The sequence below is a fragment of the Acinonyx jubatus genome, chromosome F2 (genome assembly GCF_027475565.1).
Source record: "Acinonyx jubatus isolate Ajub_Pintada_27869175 chromosome F2, VMU_Ajub_asm_v1.0, whole genome shotgun sequence".
Lineage (NCBI taxonomy): Eukaryota > Metazoa > Chordata > Mammalia > Carnivora > Felidae > Acinonyx > Acinonyx jubatus.
Window position 1 is genome coordinate 55,059,412 of NC_069394.1, and position 20,306 is coordinate 55,079,717.

The 20,306-nt window shown below is 33.9% G+C and overlaps 2 protein-coding genes across 5 annotated transcripts in view; one reads left to right on the forward strand and one right to left on the reverse strand.

The window, feature by feature from the left end:
• Positions 1-13,501, forward strand: part of IL7 (interleukin 7) — a 65,291-nt gene extending 51,790 nt beyond the window's left edge. For both annotated transcript variants that reach the window (XM_015083152.3, XM_015083151.3), the window contains one exon: positions 5,776-13,501. In XM_015083152.3, the coding sequence (XP_014938638.2) occupies positions 5,776-5,895 (120 nt within the window). In that variant the 3' untranslated portion in view covers positions 5,896-13,501. The remainder of the gene's footprint in view (positions 1-5,775) is intronic.
• The window catches only part of ZC2HC1A (zinc finger C2HC-type containing 1A), a 61,186-nt gene continuing 42,737 nt past the window's right edge, over positions 1,858-20,306 (reverse strand). The window contains exons 8-12 of one of the 3 annotated variants that reach the window (XR_008292764.1): positions 20,010-20,117; positions 9,615-15,130; positions 8,863-9,013; positions 7,438-7,582; positions 1,858-4,975 (exon numbers count right to left, since the gene is read on the reverse strand). Coding sequence is in view for 1 of the 3 variants with exons in the window: in XM_027064340.2 (XP_026920141.2) it covers positions 14,965-15,130; positions 20,010-20,117 (274 nt within the window). In the remaining 2 variants the exon portion in view is untranslated. Of the gene's footprint in view, positions 4,976-7,437; positions 7,583-8,862; positions 9,014-9,614; positions 15,131-20,009; positions 20,118-20,306 lie in introns of those variants that run through there. The other 2 variants (XR_008292765.1, XM_027064340.2) reach the window with 2 other exon arrangements.

Here is a 20,306-nt window from a genome sequence, read left to right on the forward strand (position 1 = left end):
AAAGAGACAATCTACAGGAAGAGTGACTTTACAGGTAATACAATGGCACTAAATTCATATCTATCAATAATTATTCTAAATGGAAATGGACTAAACGCTCCAATCAAAAGACATAGGGTATCAGAATGGGCAAAAAAACCCCAAAAAACCAAAAAACTCCTTGATATGCTGCTTACAAAAGACTGATTTTAGCCCAAGACACCTCAACATGGAAAATGAGGACATGGAGAACCATTTATCATGCTAATGGGCATCAAAAGAAAGCTGGAGTGGCCATACTTATCTCAGACAAACTAGACTTTATTATTTTGTTTTATTTTATTATTTTATTTTATTTTATTTATTTCATTTTATTTTTTAAATAGTTTATTTATAAATAAATAAAGACAGACAGTGTAAGTAAGGAGGGGCAGAGGGAGGGAGACAGAGAATCCCAAGCAGGCTCCATACTGTCAGCACAGAGTCCCAGGGAGGGCTTGAACTCATGAAACCACGAGATCATGACCTGAACTGAAATTAAGAGGTGGACACTTAACTGACTGAGTCACCCAGGCACCCCCAGAAAAACTAGATTTTAAACCAAAGGCTGAAATAAGAGATGAAGAAGGGCACTCTATCATAATAAAGGCATCTATCCATCAAAAAGATCTAACAATTGTAAATACTTATGCCCCTAGTGTGGAGCCACCTAAATATATAAATCAGTTAATAATAAACTTAAAGAACTTAAAGTGAATAGACACTTCTCCAAAGAAGACATCCAGATGGCTAACTGACACATGAAAAAGTGCTCAAAATCACTCATCATCAGGGAAATACAAATCAAAACCACAATGAGATACCACCTCACACCTGTCAGAATGGCTAACATTAACAACTCAGGCAACAACAGATGTTGGCGAAGATGTGGAGAAAGAGGATCTCTTTTGCATTGTTGGTGGGAATGGAAGCTGGTGCAACCACTCTGGAAAACAGTATGGAGGTTCATCAAAAAAAAAAACCCTAAAAATAGAACTACCCTATGGCCCAGCAATTGCACTACTAGGTATTTATCCAAGGGATACAGGGATGCTGTTTCAAAGGGACACATGCACCCCAATATTTATAGCAGCACTATCAACAATAGCCAAAGTATGGAAAGAGCCCAAATGTCCATCGATGGATGAATGGATAAAGAAGGTGTGGTATATACGTACAATGGAGTATTACTCGGCAATCAAAAAGAATGAAATCTTGCCATTTGCAACTATGTGGATGGAACAGGAGGGTATTATGCTAAGCGAAATTAGTCAGTCAGAGAAAGACAAGTATAATATGACTTCACTCATATGAGGACTTTAAGACACAGAAGAGATGACCATAAGGGAAGGGAAGCAAAAATAATATAAAAACAGGGAGGGGGACAAAACATAAGAGACTCAAATATGGAGAACAAACAGAGGATTACTTGAGGGGTTGTGGGAGGGGGGATGGGCTAAATGGGTAAGGGGCAATAAGGAATCTACTCCTGAAATCACTGTGGCACTACATGCTAACTAATTTGGATGTAAATGAAAAAAATAAAATTAGTAATAAAAACAATAGTAACAAACTTAAAGAACTCATTGATAATAATACAATAATAGTAGGAAATTTTAACACCCCATTTACAACAATGGACAAATCATCTAAGCAGATCAGCAAGGAAACAACGGCTTTGAATGATACACTGGACCAGATAGACTTAACAGATATATTCAGAGCATTGCATCCAAAAGCAGCAGAATACACATTCTTTCTGAGTGCACATGGAACATTCTCCAGAAGAGATCACATACTGGTCAGAAATCAGGCCTCAGGCAGTACAAAAAGATTGAGATCATACCACACATATTTTAAGACCACAACACCATGAAACTTGAAGTCAATCACAAGAAAAAATTTGGAAAGACGAGGTTACAGAACATCCTACTGAAGAATGAATGGGTTAACCAGGAAATCAAAGAAGAAATTTAAAAAAATACATGGAAGCAAATGAAAATGAAAACACAACAGCCCAAAACCTTTGGGATGCAGCAAAGGCAGTCTAAGAATGAAGTATGTAACAATACAGGTCTCCTTAAGATGCAAGAAAAGTCTCAAATACACAACCTAACCTTACACCTAAAGGAGCCGGATAAAGAACAGCAATTAAAACCCAAACCTAGCAGAAGAAGGGAAATAAAATAAAATAAAATAAAATAAAATAAAATAAAATAAAATAAAATAAAATTAGTACAGAAATAAATGATACAGAAATTTTAAAAAAGAACAGATCAACGAAACCCAGAACTGGTTCTTTTAAAGAGTGAACAAAATTGATAACCCCCAAGTTGGACTTAACAAAAGAAAAGAGAAAGGACCCAAATAAATAAAATCATGAATTGAAGAGGTGAAATCACAACAACACTGCAGAAATACAGAGAATTGTAAGAGAATAATATAAGCAATTATATGCCAACAAACTGGGCAATCTGGAAGAAATGGACAAATTCCTAGAAACATATAAACTACCAAAACTGAATCAGGAAGAAATAGGAAATTTTAACAGACCCATAACCAGTGAAGAAATTCAATCAGTAATCAAAAATCTCCCAACTACAAGGGTCCAGGTCCAGATGGCTTCCCAGGCGAATTCTACCAAACATTTAAAGAAGAGTTAATACTCATTCTTCTGGGAGTGTTCCAAAAAATAGGAATAGAAGGAAAACTTTCAAACTAATTCTATTAGGCCAGCATTACTTTGATTCCAAAACAAGACAAAGACCCAACTAAACAGAATTTCAGACCAATATCCTTGATGCACATGGATGCAAAAATTATCAAAAAGACACTAGCAAATCAAATCCAACAGTATCATAAAAGAATGATTCACCATAATCAAGTGGGATTTATTCCTGGACTGCAGGGGTGGTTCAATATCCACAAATCAATCAACATGATACACTATGTTAATAAAAGAAAGGATAAAAATCATATTACCCTCTCAGTAGATGCAGAAAAAAGCATTTGACAAAATATAGCATCCTTTCTTGATAAAAACCCTCCAGAAAGTAGGGATAGAAGGAACATACCTCAGCAGCCTAAAGGCCATAAATGAAAGCCCCACAGCTAATATCATCTTCAGTGGGGAAAAACTGAAAGCCTTTCGTATAAGGTGAGGAACACGGCGAAGATGTCCACCCTCACCACTGTTGTTCAGTATAGTACTGGAAGTCCTAGCCTCAGCAGTCAGACAACAAAAAGAAATAAAAGGCATTGAAATTGACAAGGAAGAAGTCAAACATTCGGTCTTCGCAGATGACATGATAACTCTATGTAGAAAGCCCAAAGGACTCCACCCCAAAATTTCTAGAACCGACACACAAATTAAACAAAGTTGCAAGATATAAGACCAACATACAGAACTGTTGCGTTTCTATACACCAATAATGAAGCAGCAGATGGAGAAATCAAGAAATCGAACCCACTTACAATTGCACCAAACTGTAAGATACCTAGGAATAAGCCTAACCAAAGAGGCAAAAGATCTGTACTCTGAAAACTATAGAACACTTTTGAAAGAAATTGAAGAAGACACAAAGAAATGAAAAAATATTTCATGCTCGTGGATTGGAAGAGCAAATATTGTTAAAATGTCAATACTACCCAAAGCAATCTACACATTGAATGCAATCCCTATCAAAATGCCACCAGCATTTTTCACAGAGCTAGAACAAACAATTCTAAAATTTGTATGGAACCAGAAGAGACCTGAAGAGCCAAAGCAATATTGAAAAAGAAAACCAAAGCAGAGAAATCACAGTTCCAAACTTCAAGCTGTATTACAAAGCTGTAATCATCAAAGACAGTATGGTACTGGCACAAAAACAGACACAGAGATCAATGGAACAGAACAGAAAGCCCAGAAATGGACCCACAATTATATGGTCAACGAATCTTCAACAAAGCAGGAAAGAATTTAAGAAACAAAACAAATATGCATCAGGGAAAAAAAGAGAGAGAGAGAGAGAGAGAGAGAGGCAAACCAAGAAACACTCTTAACTATAGAGAAGAAACATGGTTACCAGAGGGGAGATGGGTGTGAGGATGAGTTAAATAGGTGATGGAGATTAAGGAGTGCACTTGTGATGAGCACATAGTGATGTGTGGAAGTGTTGAATTACTATATCGTACATCTGAAACTAATTTAACACTGTATATTAACTATACTAGAATTTAAGTAAAAGCTTAATACAAAACTTAAAAATGATGTAAATATTAACTAGAGTGGGACATGGAAAACGAAGACAGTTGATTCATAGCAATGATGGGTTATTTCCGTTATTTCACATTTCTGTTACTATTATAATGTTATTCCACCAATAGATATATGGGAGCATGGAAATCCCTTATTTCTCTTAAAGAAGGAGGGGGAGTTGCATGCTCTGGGACTCAGGAAATCATAGGAATTCCAGCTGAACTGGAAGAGTGGAAATGAACACGAGCAATATAAATACATTGAGGGACTCTGGCTAAGAAAATTTGGAAACAAAGCTTAGAGAAGGGAGATAACATCTGTGTTCCCAGGATTACAGAGGTAAAATCATGTTTTTTTTGCATTTGTCTTTTTAATGAATGCTCAATCTTGGTGTCCTAGGAAATGTCACTTAAATTTTCACATCTATGCATTTCAAAACTGCTTAGTCCTATGAATTTCAGTTTGTATTTTGTGAAGATGTCCTAGACCCTCAATAAAATGAATATGAGAAATTCTCCTTCATATTTTTCTTTGAAATCTATTTAATCTTTTAAGTGTATTATTTAAAGGCTATGTGTTAGTGTTACTAAATATATAACAAAGAGAGATCCCAATTTGTGGCTAAACTAATAATAGGACAGATGATCTTAAACCACAGGTATTATACTTACATGACTATGGTAGTTTATTTATCCTCTTGCAGCTCAGTTCCCTCATCTGTGAATGGAGGCAAAATCATCAACTTCATAAAGTCATTAAGTAGATAAAATGAAATAATGTATGTAAAGCATGGAACGCAATACGTGACCTAGAAAACACTCAATAATTGGTTGTTATCCAAAAGGTGAATTACGCTACCCTCCATGTCCCCCTTCCAGGGGTTTACTGGAATGTGATCAAGTGTATACAGAGCTGCTCCCTTATGTATCTATTCCGTGTGAAGTATTTCTCCACTCTCTGTAGGTTGTACAGGTAGCCTTTTGTAAGATTTTCATCAGGGCCTGAAAACGAGTTTTGAGGCACGTGTCTTCTATACTCTAGTGAAAACCAACCAGATTGTCAGGGTGGACCTTAGGGCACAAGCTCAATCAGGTAGATCATCATCAATCAACTTTGCCAAAATACCCTGAATGTTTTCAGTGTTAATTCTTCCTTCCACAAAAAAATACACTTTTTCCTATATTAAACAAGACAATTGAGTAATCCACAAATATCTTTTCCATGTAAATTTCAGCAGAATTTCAATAGCATGTACACTGTTGCAGTGGTGAAAATGGCAGCCACCTGATGTAGCTCTTTAATCCTAAATCTTAAACCACAACAATCTTGAATTTCCTCCACATCAATTATCACAAGTATAGTTAGAAATCATAGTTCAAAAAATATCATTCAAGATCCTCCCTTTTCAATTTCACCAAACTTTCAGCATAACCTAATAGGATGGAAATTAATAATTGAATATTTTAAAAGGTGTTTTTTTAATGTAAATTTGAAACTTTTTAAATTTATTTTTCTAGGAAGACAGCAAATCTTTAAAGGAACAGAGAAAACAGAAGAGCTTGTGTTTCCTAGGGATACTACTACAAAAGATAAAAACTTGTTGGAATAAAATTTTGAGGGGCTCTAAAGAACATTGAAAAATATGGAGTGGCAATATAAAGACATATGACTTTAGTTGTATCTTCCAAGAATCTATTTGCTCATACAGTTTTTGGGGGTAGAATACCCTAGAAGTGACAGAATGCCTCCTGGTAAAAGCGGATTACAGCAGCTGAGAAATTCATACAATAGAACTAGAACTAGATGGACGCAGACAGTGGAAACCAAATGCTGCAATCAACAAACTATTTTATATGTTTTTGGACATAATCAATCAGTATTAATTCTGTGATTTTTGTAAGATAATCCATGTAAACTATTAGTTGCAATAATACTTTTTAAACCTGTTTTACAATTTCAGAAGAAGAGATAAAATCTGTGAAGTATATAAAGGTTGCAAGGATTAAAAAATAACATTGCTTTATTATCAAATTAATTTTATGCATCAGCATACTACAATGAGAGTGGAAATTGGTGTCTCTGTGCTGAAAATGTTTCAGAATTAACAGTGAGATGTGGGTAACGTCCATGAGAGGAGGAGTCATATACCTTAAAGCAGCAGCAGTATGAAGGAGTACAAGAGATTTAAGAGAGAGATTAAGACATGTAATCATACATGAATGTATAACACAGTGCCTTCACTAGATGGTATAGCAAATGTTTTAAGATGACCATAAAGGATAGTTTCACAAAATAGAAACTCACCTGTTCTAAGGATGCTAAACCATAATACTGAGTTATTTTGGTCATTTATATGTAATAAAATTTGTCTAAATGAGTTTGCAATTTGGGAAGTATATTTTTAACAGAATAATATATGTTGACCTTTTAATTAATGAAATGTGTATATTTAATTTTGACACTGTATCTTATTATATACAAATATTTTCATACAGTATTACAAACGTTGCTTAGTTTGGATAACATTCTCCTTTGATAATAAATGGTCTATGTAATAACACTGTCAGATTCACTTAATGCCTTTTAAAACAAGATTTTAATACTGTACCACTATTTGATCTCTCACTGTCATTGAATATGTGACTTTTAATACCTTATTACTCAGAATGTGCATGAAACCAGGACCCAAAACTATATAAGAACAGGAACTTTGCTTTCTATGTTAAATTTTAGTCTTTTAAAAGAAGCTTTTGTATATTACCACATCCAGTTTAGAGAAGTCTGCCAATAGTCTTTGCTTACTTATAAAGGGAAATGAAAAACCTATTCTAGCCAGGCCAGAGTCCTTCAACAGCCACCACTTTGCTTAACTCACAGCCTTACTGCTCTTTTATGCTTTCATTACCACCTGGTAAAGTGCTGACCGGCTTTGAGCTTCAGATGAGGCTCTGGTGCCAGTGTGTGGTGGTAAGACTTTCCTCTCGGTTCAGGTTTGTGTCCCTGCCTCTCTTTCTCCCTCTCCCTAAATCCTATGGCGTTTCACCCTCACTGGTGCAGGTAGCTGTGTAGAATTGTACAGACAGTTGTACAGAATTCACTGACTGCTCCATTAATAGTGCTTTGAATCAATTATGTTTTTTGTTTGGTTTTCATTATTAACTCTAGAAAAGGGAGCTCACACTTTCAGGAGCAAATGATTCTTCACCAAGCTCTTTCTTCAGATGGACTTTTCCAAGTAAGCTATGCTTCCTTCCACCATAAAACATGGTCAACTGTGTGGTACACCTTCACTCTGATGAACTGGTATTGTCGGTAAACCATCAGCTGTAGAAATGAGGGAATTTTAAGTTTCTAAGGCAAGCTCTTCAAACTGTCCTTGAAAGTGTTCCTTGAAGCCTGTCTCAAACATCCCTAACAAGTGTTGAAAATGATTCTGAGATTATGGCAAAATAAAGAACAATATTTTTAAATGCTTGCAATAAGTTATTAAAATTTTCTTCCTTGATTTTCGTTTGTTTATGATATGTTTGAATTTTAGAGAAAATTCACACTCAAAACAGTATTCAGCCTATACTGTGTACCAAATGCTTGAAAAAAAAATACCCAGGCATTTATGGTTGTATTTACCTTCGTTGTTTCCTACCCACTAGGAAGGTAAGTGGAGACAAGGCAGGCTAGTTAATAACGAACTTGGATATTATATTTTTATATTTTTACTCTCCAATTAGAGACTTGTTTTATCCCAATGAACATTTTCTTTCCAGTATGTACATTTACAATACTTTAAAGCAGTATTTTCTAAAGTTTGTCCCAAGTAATCCTAATCCTCATCAATGCTACAGAAAAAGATGATGACGGCACAGAAGATGAAGAAAGATGAGGAGGAGGAGGAGGAGAAATATAAAAAGAAAAATAAAAAGAGGGAGGATTCTGAGTTCTGGAGTCAGATAAATTTTCTTTCAGAGATTTACAATTTATACAAGTATATTAAAGGATGTATAAACACATACAGCTTTAAAAAAAAAGCTTAACACTAAAAATCATTTCCAAAATTTGACTAGAGAGCACTACTTTTATGTAAAATCCATTACCTAAATGCACTTTGGGGAATATTGCATTATATAAAGGGTCTCAATTAAAAGTCTTTTAGAATAGGCTCCCAAGGAATCCGTTGAAGGAAATACTCCTTCCAGGATTAAGACAGTTCTCTTAAAACTACAGATCCTGCTCAAACTTCAAGGGGCATCTCAATTCATTTCTCCTCAATTGCTATGGCTTCCATGATGATTCTAGATAATGTTAATATTTCTTCCTTTCGTTGCCCAGCACTTAATTTCCGGTATCAGGCATTATTATTTGATCAGATTCATCTTAATATTTTATCTTAAATACAACTTATTATTTATATAATTTGTTTTCTATCCACATTGGTTTAAAATGTTTTCTCCTGAAAAAGCATATGATCTTCTGCGTTCCTTTAAGTTTCTAATGGGAAAAGCTAGGTATATGGTGGTTAATACATAAAGACAAATCGCATTAAACCAGTGTACCAATAAAAATCTAATTATCAAAAAAATACTTTACTGCAATAAAATACAACTTACTTAAAGGTAGATATGCTAGGAGCATAGAACATAATTAATTTAAACCAATAGGACTCCACAGCTTTGTGTTCTCAACATCTCCATGGAATTTTCATTTCTAAACTTTGTTGTGAAACAGCTTTCAGTCTTGATTCTGAGCAAATAATAGAATCTGTGGAGATATTATAGGACAAAAAAAAATACAATAGGTAGGTACATTGATAATCACCAATTCCAACAGTTTTTTATGTCTCAGTACCTAAATATATGTATGTACCTAGATTCACCAAGTATTTAGTATTTGAGAAAGACGCAAAATGGTTACTTTGGTTTGGAATAACCTGGGGTTTATTTTCATTTATTTGTTTTACATCCTCTTCTACACAACGGTAAGAAAAAACTGGTTTTCTGTAGAAAACAAGTTTTCTAAGTAGGGGGGAGGTTAGATACACTTTAAGATCTTATTATCAAAGTGAATCAATTTTCTATCTGTATCTTACATGGGGAATATTGTGGAAACATTTACAATTTAGGGCTCACTGCTCCTGTTTTTCTTTCTTTAAAACACAGACTAAGGGTCCCATCCTTTCCACACTTCCCAGGTGGGATTGATGATTTTTTCGTTTGTGCCACCACTAAGGTCAACAAATAACTCAATAATCTACCAGGTGCCACCATGTGAGAGATGGGCATGTGCTTGGCAATTTCTACCTTTGATGCTTATCACAAATTTTATGTTTGAAAATAATCTGAATCAAATGGGAACATTTTACCTAAGAATTTAATTGGACAAGAACTCTTATAAATTGTTCGGGAAATGGTCCAAATCCTATCAAATGAAAGGCAGTTGATTTGAAGAACATCTCATCAGGTGAAGTAAAAGCTTTCTAGGAGAAATCAGAAAGATCTGACAGGAAAGTATAAAATCACAGATATCTATCTACCTTATCATCTCCTTACCCAGCATTCCCAGCAGAAAGGAAAGGATTTGTCTTTAGCTGTGAAAAAGTTTAAATATGTAGACAAATACATCTTTATACTTAAGAAAGAGGAGTTACTTTCATCAAGGTTAAGTTAAATACTATGGTTGGGACTTATATCTTCACAGCCCAGTGGGTTTAAAGAAGCCCCATCCTTTGAATACCACTTAACAGGAAGATGCAACACAGATACAGATAATTCACTCAACAAATATTTATTAAGTATCCATCTCTAATGTGACAGTTCTGGACCTAGAGGTACAAGAAAGCCCCTGCCTTCAGGGAGCATATATTCCAAAAAAGGCAACACTCAACAAATGAGCAAAATTATTACAGAAAACAAACTCTCTGGAAAACAAAGAAAGAAAAAAAAAATTGATCAACAGAGGAGGTATTTTAGGTAAGATGATTAAAGACCCCTTTGAAGACATTTGAAAGTATGTTATTGGTCTCAAAAATGTCAACATATATCACTGGCAATATAAATTTCTTTGATTCAAGTAATTTGCAAAAAATCAAAACAATACTTCAGCTATAGTACATAGTACACTGTAATAGAAATAAATTATGAAAATATCGATTGTTGACTCTGAAGCTGTATGTTGCCCTCAAGTATAAGCTTTATTTATATATTTTGAAATAATTTCAGATATATAGGAGTTGCAAAGATAGTACAGAGTGTTCCTGTATACCTTTCACCAAGTTTCCTCTAACGCTAACATCTTACATAAGCATGGTACATTTATCCAAACCAAGAAATTAGCATTCTTTGTTGTGGGGGTGGGTGTGTGGTGCATGGCTGAATGATTGGCAGCATCCCTAGTCACTACCAGAGAAATTGAGGTTACGAGAGGGGAGGGATGGGGGAAATGGGTAAAATAGGTGATGGGGATTAAGGAGTGCACTTGTCAGTGATGAGCACTGTGTGATGTATGTATGGATAGATTGTTGAATCACTATATTGTACACCTGAAACTAATATAACAGGGTATGTTAACTAACTGGAATTAAAAACTTAGGAGCGCTTGGGTGGCTCAGTTTGTTAAGCATCTGACTCTTGATTTCAGCTTAGGTCATGATCTTGTGGTTTGTGAGATCAAGCCCTGTGTTGGCTGCATGCTGAGGGTACAGAGCCTGCTTGGGGTTCTCTTCCTCTCTCCCTTTCTGCCCCTCTCCACTCTTTCTCTCTCTCTCCCTCTCAAAATAAACATTTAAAAAGAAAAAACAAAACAAAAAATAAAATAAGTAGATGTCACTCACCTATATTAAATATCGTTGTTAGGCTAGATGATTAAAACAAATTCTTATCTTAAAAAAGATTGTAACTCTTGTACAACTAAAATGAAATATTAAAGTAATAGCATAAAGAGTATCTGGTAATGTTTGAGTAATAGGTTTGAGATGCATAAATTGTTAACAAAATGTGAGGGTTAAATATTAAACATTCCTATTAATTACTACCACAATGGTGCCTAAAATGAGCTAGATTAAGGTTCTTAAAAATCAGCATATGGGGGCGCCTGGGTGGCTCAGTGGGTTGGGTGGCCGACTACAGCTCAGGTCATGATCTCACGGTCTGAGAGTTCGAGCCCCGCACGGGGCTTTGTGCTGACAGCTCAGAGCCTGGAGCCTGCTTCCGATTCTGTGTCTCCCTCTCTCTCTGCCCCTTCCCTGCTTGCTGTCTCTCACTCTCTCAAAAATAATAAACATTAAAAAAAACCAGCTTACGAATTATTAAAGTCACAACAAAATGAAGAATCAAAACTATCTTTTATAAACCTCCATAATGTCATGAGATAGATATAGATATATCTATGTTGCGGAGAGGCCTTTAAAATAAAATTGGAAGCTAGTAATATTAAATTATCTAAAAGCACCCTCTAGTGGCAAAAAAAGCAATCCACGTATAAGCCAAGCAAACTTCCATATAATGAGTATTCTGATAGTAGTAATTAACTAAAAAACTTCTGAACTTCTGAAAATAAGTGTGGCTATCATTAACTTGGTTTTAATGATTTTCTACTGCTCAATTCAGTAACACAGTTGGAAAAATTATCTTAGTACTAAAAATATATCCACCACATAAAATACATATACCTACAATGCAAATATATTGCATTGAGTACAAATCAAACATGTTTAATTTAATTATAGTAAAAAATTTTTTTATATTTATTCATTTCCTGAGAGAGAGACAGAGTGCAAGCAGAGGAGGGACTGAGAGAGGGAGATAATCCAAAGCAGACTCCAGGCTCTGAGCTGTCAGCACAGAGCCCAATGCAGGGCTTAAACTCACAAACCGCCAGATCACGCCTGAGCAGAAGTGGGATGCTTAATTGACTGAGCCACCCAGGTGCCCCTAATTTGATTATATTTTTACTAGAGACAGCTCCTGTTTAAAATTTTAAATATGATAGTCTAAAATTACTAAGTATTGATGACAAACCAATACTTTTTGCCATTAACTGTAACATTACCTAATTCGAAATATACACGCAACGTTTTCTATCAATCTTAAGTTCACTAATGTTTTCAACTGCTATATTTTACTGGCCATGAAGAGAATTTACTATGCATTAGAAATCTTGTAATGAAACATTTAGAACACTTTGAAGTCAGAAAACACTGCAATTCAGTAAAGTAATAGCAATTTTTTTAAAAGCTGATGGCACAAAAAAATGGCCAATTAAAAGCTACTTTCTGCCATTTAAAAAAATTTGTATTTAGACTTTGAATATTTTCTTCATATTTCAGTGTGCTCTTATCTTTCTACCTATGTCTGGGTAAAAGCTAAGACATTAATAAAGACCGACTGGAATTTTTTTTTTTTTTTGCTTCATCTTTATTGAATAGGTTCAAAAATGAAGACAATATTTATAATAAAAAACTGTGAACAAGAGACAACAGCAACCATAATAATTTTACTTTTTCAAGCTAATGACTTTCAGAATAATATATAAGCAATTTTTACATTTTAAATTTAAGCTTATAATCATTTTTTATTCTACCACACTGGCAAATACTTGTGAAAATAAATAAAAATAAACTAAATGATCTAGGAAAATTTCTCATAAACTGAACTATTGCACAACAAATCAATGTGAGAATAATATATGTAAGTAATATAAAAATGCATTTAAACACATTGTCACAACATGTTTCATAATTCATAAGTATACTTCACCAACTTACTATTTATAATAATCTCTGGGTTCTAGAATTGGATGATTTTTTTTTACCAACTAATTTTCCATGTAGTACATTGTAACATTTACTTGCTACTGCAAAATTCTGTGAGAAACAAACACGTGCCACTTCTGTTTAAGTTCATTTTATCTACCCTTCCCCTTGGGCAAAAACTATGTGGTCTTAAAAAAAAAATAGTGCTCAGTTCCAGGTAAAACAAAGTTTAAAGTTCTTCCTATGATTTATAACAATTAAGACAGAATAACATATTATAGAAATGAAAATCTAATACGTACATTATTCTCCTAAATTAATTACAGCTTATTCTAATAAATGGACTTTTTTTAAAGACTAATTTGACTGAATGAAGACAACCAGAAAAAAAAAGTTAATAAAAAGTCAGGAAAGAAACCATAAGGAAAATAAAATAACAATTCCCATTATCTCAAGTTTACATACCCTGCCTGAATGAAAAACAAAAACAGAAACAAAAACTAATGAATACAATTACAAAGTACAAGCATAAATAAATTTCAGAAAAATTGTAAGCCACAAATTTCTACATTAACCCTTACAGTTGATCACAGTCATAAACGAGAAGCTATAAACTGCCTATAAAAGATTTGCTTATAACTTTATAAGATCAAAGCTCTTTCCATTCAACAGAAATTACTAATAAATTATAGAATATGGCTGCATAGGCGATCAAAGAAATCTGCTAAATACTGTTACATTGAAAGTGACAATGATTAAAAGCTACATTTTAGCCAAAATTAAAGTATAATTAAATTTTTGTGAATGTTTAATTACATAAGTCAGCTAATGCATTAAAGCAATACATTTTCAGTGGGGTTTTTACTGTGATGTGAATGGTGTTTTGGCATTAAACACTAAAAAGAAAATATAAGTAGGAAAATTAGATATTCTCTTGACCTACTCATAACTACATCTAACTATACTTCAAGGGAAATTAAAATTTAAAAATTGCTAATGATTAACTATCCAAATTATTTATTAGGTGAGGTGGTTTGTTTTAAAATCTATTAAAAATAATTTTTTCTAATTACACAGAAATAAATGTGTGGAATTTTGTAAGGAAATTTATGCATTTTATATTATTTTCAAACTTTGCAAATAAAAAAAGTAGTAAAATAAAACTCTTTAGACATGAGGTTATGAAAAAAATGAAATATGGAGATACAATTAGAAGTAGAATATACATTCAACTAACAAAGAAGTAAAAAAAAATCATTCAGTTATGACTGGAATAAGACACATCTGCATTTTTCAGTCTTGTGTTTCTAAAAAGGAAACTGCATAATTACATTTTAAAGAATGAGTAAAGACCTTTAAATTATAAAATTAGTGACATACTGAGTAAAGGACAACCTAGACCCGTGGGGCTTTTTTCCTTTCTTTTTTAATATTTATAAAATTAATGGTTGGCAAGCTCTACAGAAATGATCTCACATAACTAGTTGTAACTAAAAATATTCTCTTCATTTCCAAAATTTCAAGCATCCCATCCTATGATACTATCTGAAAATAGGCACCGATAATAAATATGTTAGTTCTGATTTTTTGCTCAAGGTAATGATCATCCCTAAAGCTTGAAGGACTGAGCACTAGTGTTTGATTTTGTGGAGGTATGCTTCATGTGCTTTAACAACAATAACAGAAAAGTAACACCTAAGTTAATGATTCCACTTGAAATTATTTTGACAGATGAGTGAATATTTCCTTGAATGGCACAGTTTGGGGCATCAGGTATTTATTATATACAGTATATGTACACAAATATATACACACACACATTACACAGCCAAAGATTATGCTTCAAAAATTCCTGAAAAAAGTATTTTGAATAATTTTAGCATAAATTCACTAGAGGAAGTGCTTAGCTGTCCAAGCAGCAACAGTCATAAAATTTTAGACTTAGCTTTTTTTTGGACTCTGTTCACAGAACCATTCTTCGAATGCCACATTCACAGCAGAACTTTGCCCATTCTACAGGGTATTTAGTCCCACACTCATGGCAGAATTTTGGTAAGTGTCCTGTTGAATTTCCTTCCATGCCTTTAATGTTTCCGCCATTAAGTGAAGATACACAGTCTCCATCTGGCCTGAAGAAGTATAGGAAAAAAGTGGAAACACAAAGTTCTTGTCAGTAGTTTTCATAACCCTTAGAAAACACAACATAAAAATATTAAGTACAACTAAAACATTGTTTAACCTCATTTTTAATACTCTTCTAGTTTAGATTAAAAAAAAAAAAGAATCCCTTTTAGTTAATAATGAAATTCTAAATGTCTTCTTTGGCATTTTATTTGTCCCTGTTATGAGAATCTTTCAGGAACAAATGCCACCATACTTTGCATCTCCTCAATATACTACGTATTTACTACAATGGGAGCATGATGGAAATTTAGGTGTCCCTTCTGCAAAACCATCTCTACAGAGAAAACTGGAACTCTGCCCTGAGGAAAGGTGGAAGTCTTGCCTCCAAATATACATCGTAATAAATGTGTACATATAACATATATTATAAAACTAAATACATAATTTCTCCCAATCTATTATGCTATTTTCACTGTATCCATAGTATCTTTTAAAATTCTCATCATTATCATTAGGTTCTTTGCTCTAATTTAGTTACACTAACACACTCAAATTCTTTCATCCTTTATCCCCTGTACTGCAACCCTCATGGCTCTGGACACTCTCACTGTCACCTTGAACTCTGTGTCCCCCTTTGCTTTAACTGTTGTCCATCTGACATGCAGTATATGTTATTTATGTTATGTCTTCTCCATAAGATTGTAAGCTCCCTGAGTGCAGGGATTTTTATCTGTTTTATTTTTGCTCTAGGCTAGGATCAAGAGAAGTACTGGACATAAACTCATCTCTCAGTAAATATTTTTTTAACGAGTAAGTGAATGAGTAATACATGACAAGGATAAAGAAAGCAAAATATTTGGTCTGTTTAAAATGCCAAAGAGGGGGCACCTGGGTGGCTCAGTCGGTTAAGCATCCGACTTCGGCTCAAGTCACGATCTCGCGGTCCGCGAGTTCGAGCCCCGCGTCCAGCTCTGGGCTGATGGCTCAGAGCCTGGAGCCTGCTTCCGATTCTGTGTTTCCCTCTCTCTCTGCCCCTCCCCCGTTCATGCTGTGTCTCTCTCTGTCTCAAAAATAAATAAACGTTAAAAAATAAATAAATAAATAAAAAAAAAAAAAATAAAATGCCAAAGAAAACTTCTCTCAAGAATGATCAACAAAAAAGGAACAAACAATATTCAGAATAAAAGAGGGATGTAACTACAGATATAACAGAGATTTAAAATTATAAGAACAATTCTATAGCTAGCAATTTGAAACTCAGATGAAATGAAAAATTTCCTAGAAAAATGTACTTATGAAAACTGATTTCAAATAAACTAGCACTAAACAAACATAATCATTAAATTATGAATGAAATAGTAATTAACAGACTACCCCTCCTTATCACGTAGGTACACACACACATAATGGACTCAGGACAGTTTACATGGTAAATTCTACTAAACTTTTCCAAAAGAGGGAGGTGAAAAACAATATTCTGCAATTTCTTTTCAAGGTTGTTTGAAACTCAAACTAATAAGATAATATAAAATTAAAATAAATTTTACTTGTTAACTTGGAAATACATGTAAATATCTTCAAGAATTTCAGCAAATGCAATTTACAAACATGCAATTCAGGACACTTTAGATTTATTTCAGAACATAGGACTGATTTAACATTAGGAAATATATTAATACAATTTATCACATAAACAGACTAAAGATTTAAAAATATTAGTTATATGTACATATATGATATTCAATAACACTCACCACTTATTCTTGATTAAAAAAACACTTAGAAAAATTAGGAATAAAAGGGAATGTCATTATATCAATAAAATGTATTTAACAGAATTCTGTATCAGTCTCCCTCTTTAATGGTGACATGTAAGAATGTTCTTTAAAAACAGAAATGCCACAAGAATGTCAGCTATAATCATTTCTATTTTAATATAACCTATAATGTAGCCTAAGGTGAACTCCTTGTTTCTGTGGACACATCTGACACTGGGATAGCTTCCCAGCCTTCTTTAATGAAAACCTTTAAAAAGGTGGAATGCCAGCTGTGCTTCCAGGCCATAGAGCTTATACGCTGTCCACTGAAACCAGACATCCCTCGGGACAAACTGAAAGCTATGTCCATGGACTGTTATGTGAGAAACTCATTCCCTTTGGGGGACACAGAATTTCCTATTAAACTGATCCTACACACACTTATAAGATCTTGTTCTTTCACACCCATGCTGTCACTTGGACGGTCAAAGACCAGCTCCAGGATGGGGGCAAGGATTTCCAGGAAAGAGACACACCTGACACTTCTTGCTATCATTCCCTATTTCCTGTCAGTAATCCCAATGCCAAATGTCATATATTACCATGTGACTACATCTAGCTGTGCCTCCGGATGAGCATTTCAAGAGTCCTGGCTTAGAGAAGAGGCATGAGGAGAGGGGAAGGCAAAGTTGAGTTTCTAAAGCTCCACTTTGTACAAGTCCAACAAACCAACTCCTTTCTCCCACAATGACATTAAAACCTAAGCCTTTCAACAGGAAAATCAGTAAAGCCTCAAAGGTAAGTGCAGTGTCAGGGTTAATTTACCCATTTGACCTCTAGTTTCCTTTGTTTATTTACCTGTGGAGGTTTCCTTTCCCTTTCTGAGAGCTAAGCTATACATTCAAAAGGATATTTGTTCCATTTTGTGTAGTTATTTCTAGGTATTTTGGGTGGAAGAACCATCCAGAAAATGTTGTCTCTCAAACTTGCAGGAAAAGATATCTATGAGATTCCTTCATCTATTATGGTTGTAATTACTCCATCTGGGTAGGGTAGTAAGTCAAGTGAACAAGGTTCAGGGTTTCCTATCACATATCAACCATTTAAAAAGAAAGAAAAGAAAACCAAAAAAAGAACCCAAACTCATTTTTAATGGATTTTTACCCCTGATTGTTGACACTTTTGTCTACCTCTTTAGAAAGATTAAATGATCTTTTTATTCAAGCGCATGTATTTATTAAGCTTTCTACTTTATAAGAGAATGTTAATTCTACACTCAGAATGGCCCTATACTTATACAACAACATAGTACAGCCACATGTCAGGAATCCAAGAAACATTAAGTTCACTTCTTTAATACTTAACATGCGTCAAAACCTCAGCTGAGACAAACAATGTTTATTAAAGAATATAGCTGGTAAGGTAGTAATTCACCTATTCATCTATTGCTCTCATTCCATGTTATGCCTAAACATCACTCTTAAAACTTTAAAAATCCAAACCAAAGAATTCAAACTCTCTGGGAGGGATGTGGACCTGTTCATTTTCAGAAAGTTCCACAGGTGCTTTGTTCTGAAGGGTAACAACCAAGATTGACAGCTAGGATTTAGATACTTGAAAATCTAACCCTGCATTAAATCTAAATAATGGATAACTGTGTATGTTATATACTTATAACAAAAGCGGACAACATATATACCTATACATAACAAATATATATCACAACAATTTTTGGTGAATTCATGTTATAGGCCTGCATTGAGGGCATCTTAAAACACCCTATGAAATTTATTACCGTATTTACAGTGGAGATGTTAATTAAGAAGTTATCCATTGGATGGGGAGGATAAATTAGAGGAAGGTGGTCAAAAGGTATAAACTTCTAGTTGTAAGATAAATAGGTACTAGGGATGTAATGTACAACATGATGACTACATCAAACAGTGTGACAGATAGGAACGTTTCTAAGCGAGTAAATCCTAAAAGTTCTCAACACAAGGTGAAATCTTTTTTTTTTTGCTTTTTTCCTTCTATCTGTGTTAAGAAGATGGATGTTAACCGAACATATGGTAATCGTTTCAGAATATATGTAAAACAAAACCATCATGCTGTCTGCCTTAAACTTATCCAGTGATATATGGCAATTACTTCTCAATAAAGCTGGAAAAAAAAGTTATCCATTAAATTACTCAGTTCCTCTTTTATAAGAATTCACAGGCAGATTTCTGAGGCCTTGAGACTAGTGCTTTCAAAGAGAAATAATTTTTGATTTTTAAATATAACATCAATCATGTAACTACTCTTCTCTTCTCCTGTACTCTGGCTGCTACAAAGTTTGGACCCAATTTATGGCCAAGGGCTAAGCTGTGGACTAACTTCATTCCTTTTTTTGCTTTATCTTTTAATTCTCATTTTTCCTTTTCCTATTCTTTCATTTTTATACAATACTGTATCTCAACGTGTATCTCTGTATATAGCCTTAAAGCTTTCTGGAATAGTTGGAATACACACACACACACACACATTTTTATATAATATTGTATCTCAACATGTATCTCTGTATATTGCCTTAAAGCTTTCTGGAATAGTTGTGATTGATAGACACACACACACACACACACACACACACACATATATACTAGCTGTAACTGGAAGGAATTCATTATATGCTTAAACACGGAGTGAATGTCAAAGTTGTACAAATATTGTGACAGATAAGAAAGGGAAGTACATGGATATTCACAACCTCAGTAGGGGAATTTAAATGTATTAAAATGCTGCTGAAAATTACAATACCAGTGGTATAAAGGGTCTATGACTCAATTTGTTGAGGTAAAAAGAACTACGTTGCACTTAAAATTAAGATATAAAATACCAACGAATCCAGTGAAACTGAACAGATTACTTTGAGCATTTACAACATTAATAACTACAAGGTATAGGAAACTATTATTTATGCCCAAATTATTTCTTTAGTGTACAGCTTAAAAACCAAACTAAATCATTGACAGTAAAGGAAAATTAGATTTTCTATTAACAGTCTGATACATATTTTTGTATATGGTCCTTAAAAAACTACATATATTCATTTTTATTTTAGTTCTTACAATCTCAGAGCTAAACATACCTGGCTATGTAGCTCTCAGTATATGTTTTTCTTTTGTTTGTAAGCACACCTGAAGCAGGATTTCGTGCCAAACTAGGTGGTGTGGAACTTCGAGGTTTGATGTTAGTTCTAAGAGAGAAAGAGATGACATAATGAAAACATAAAAAATAGTAAGCATTTATTTCTCATATTGCTTATTTGCATGATTAGAAAAATAATTTGAAGCTGTAGAAAGGTGAATTCAAAAGATTAAAATACGAGTAATTATTTTAAATCTGAAAACAATATAGTTAAAGCTAAGGATAATCCAAAGCACTT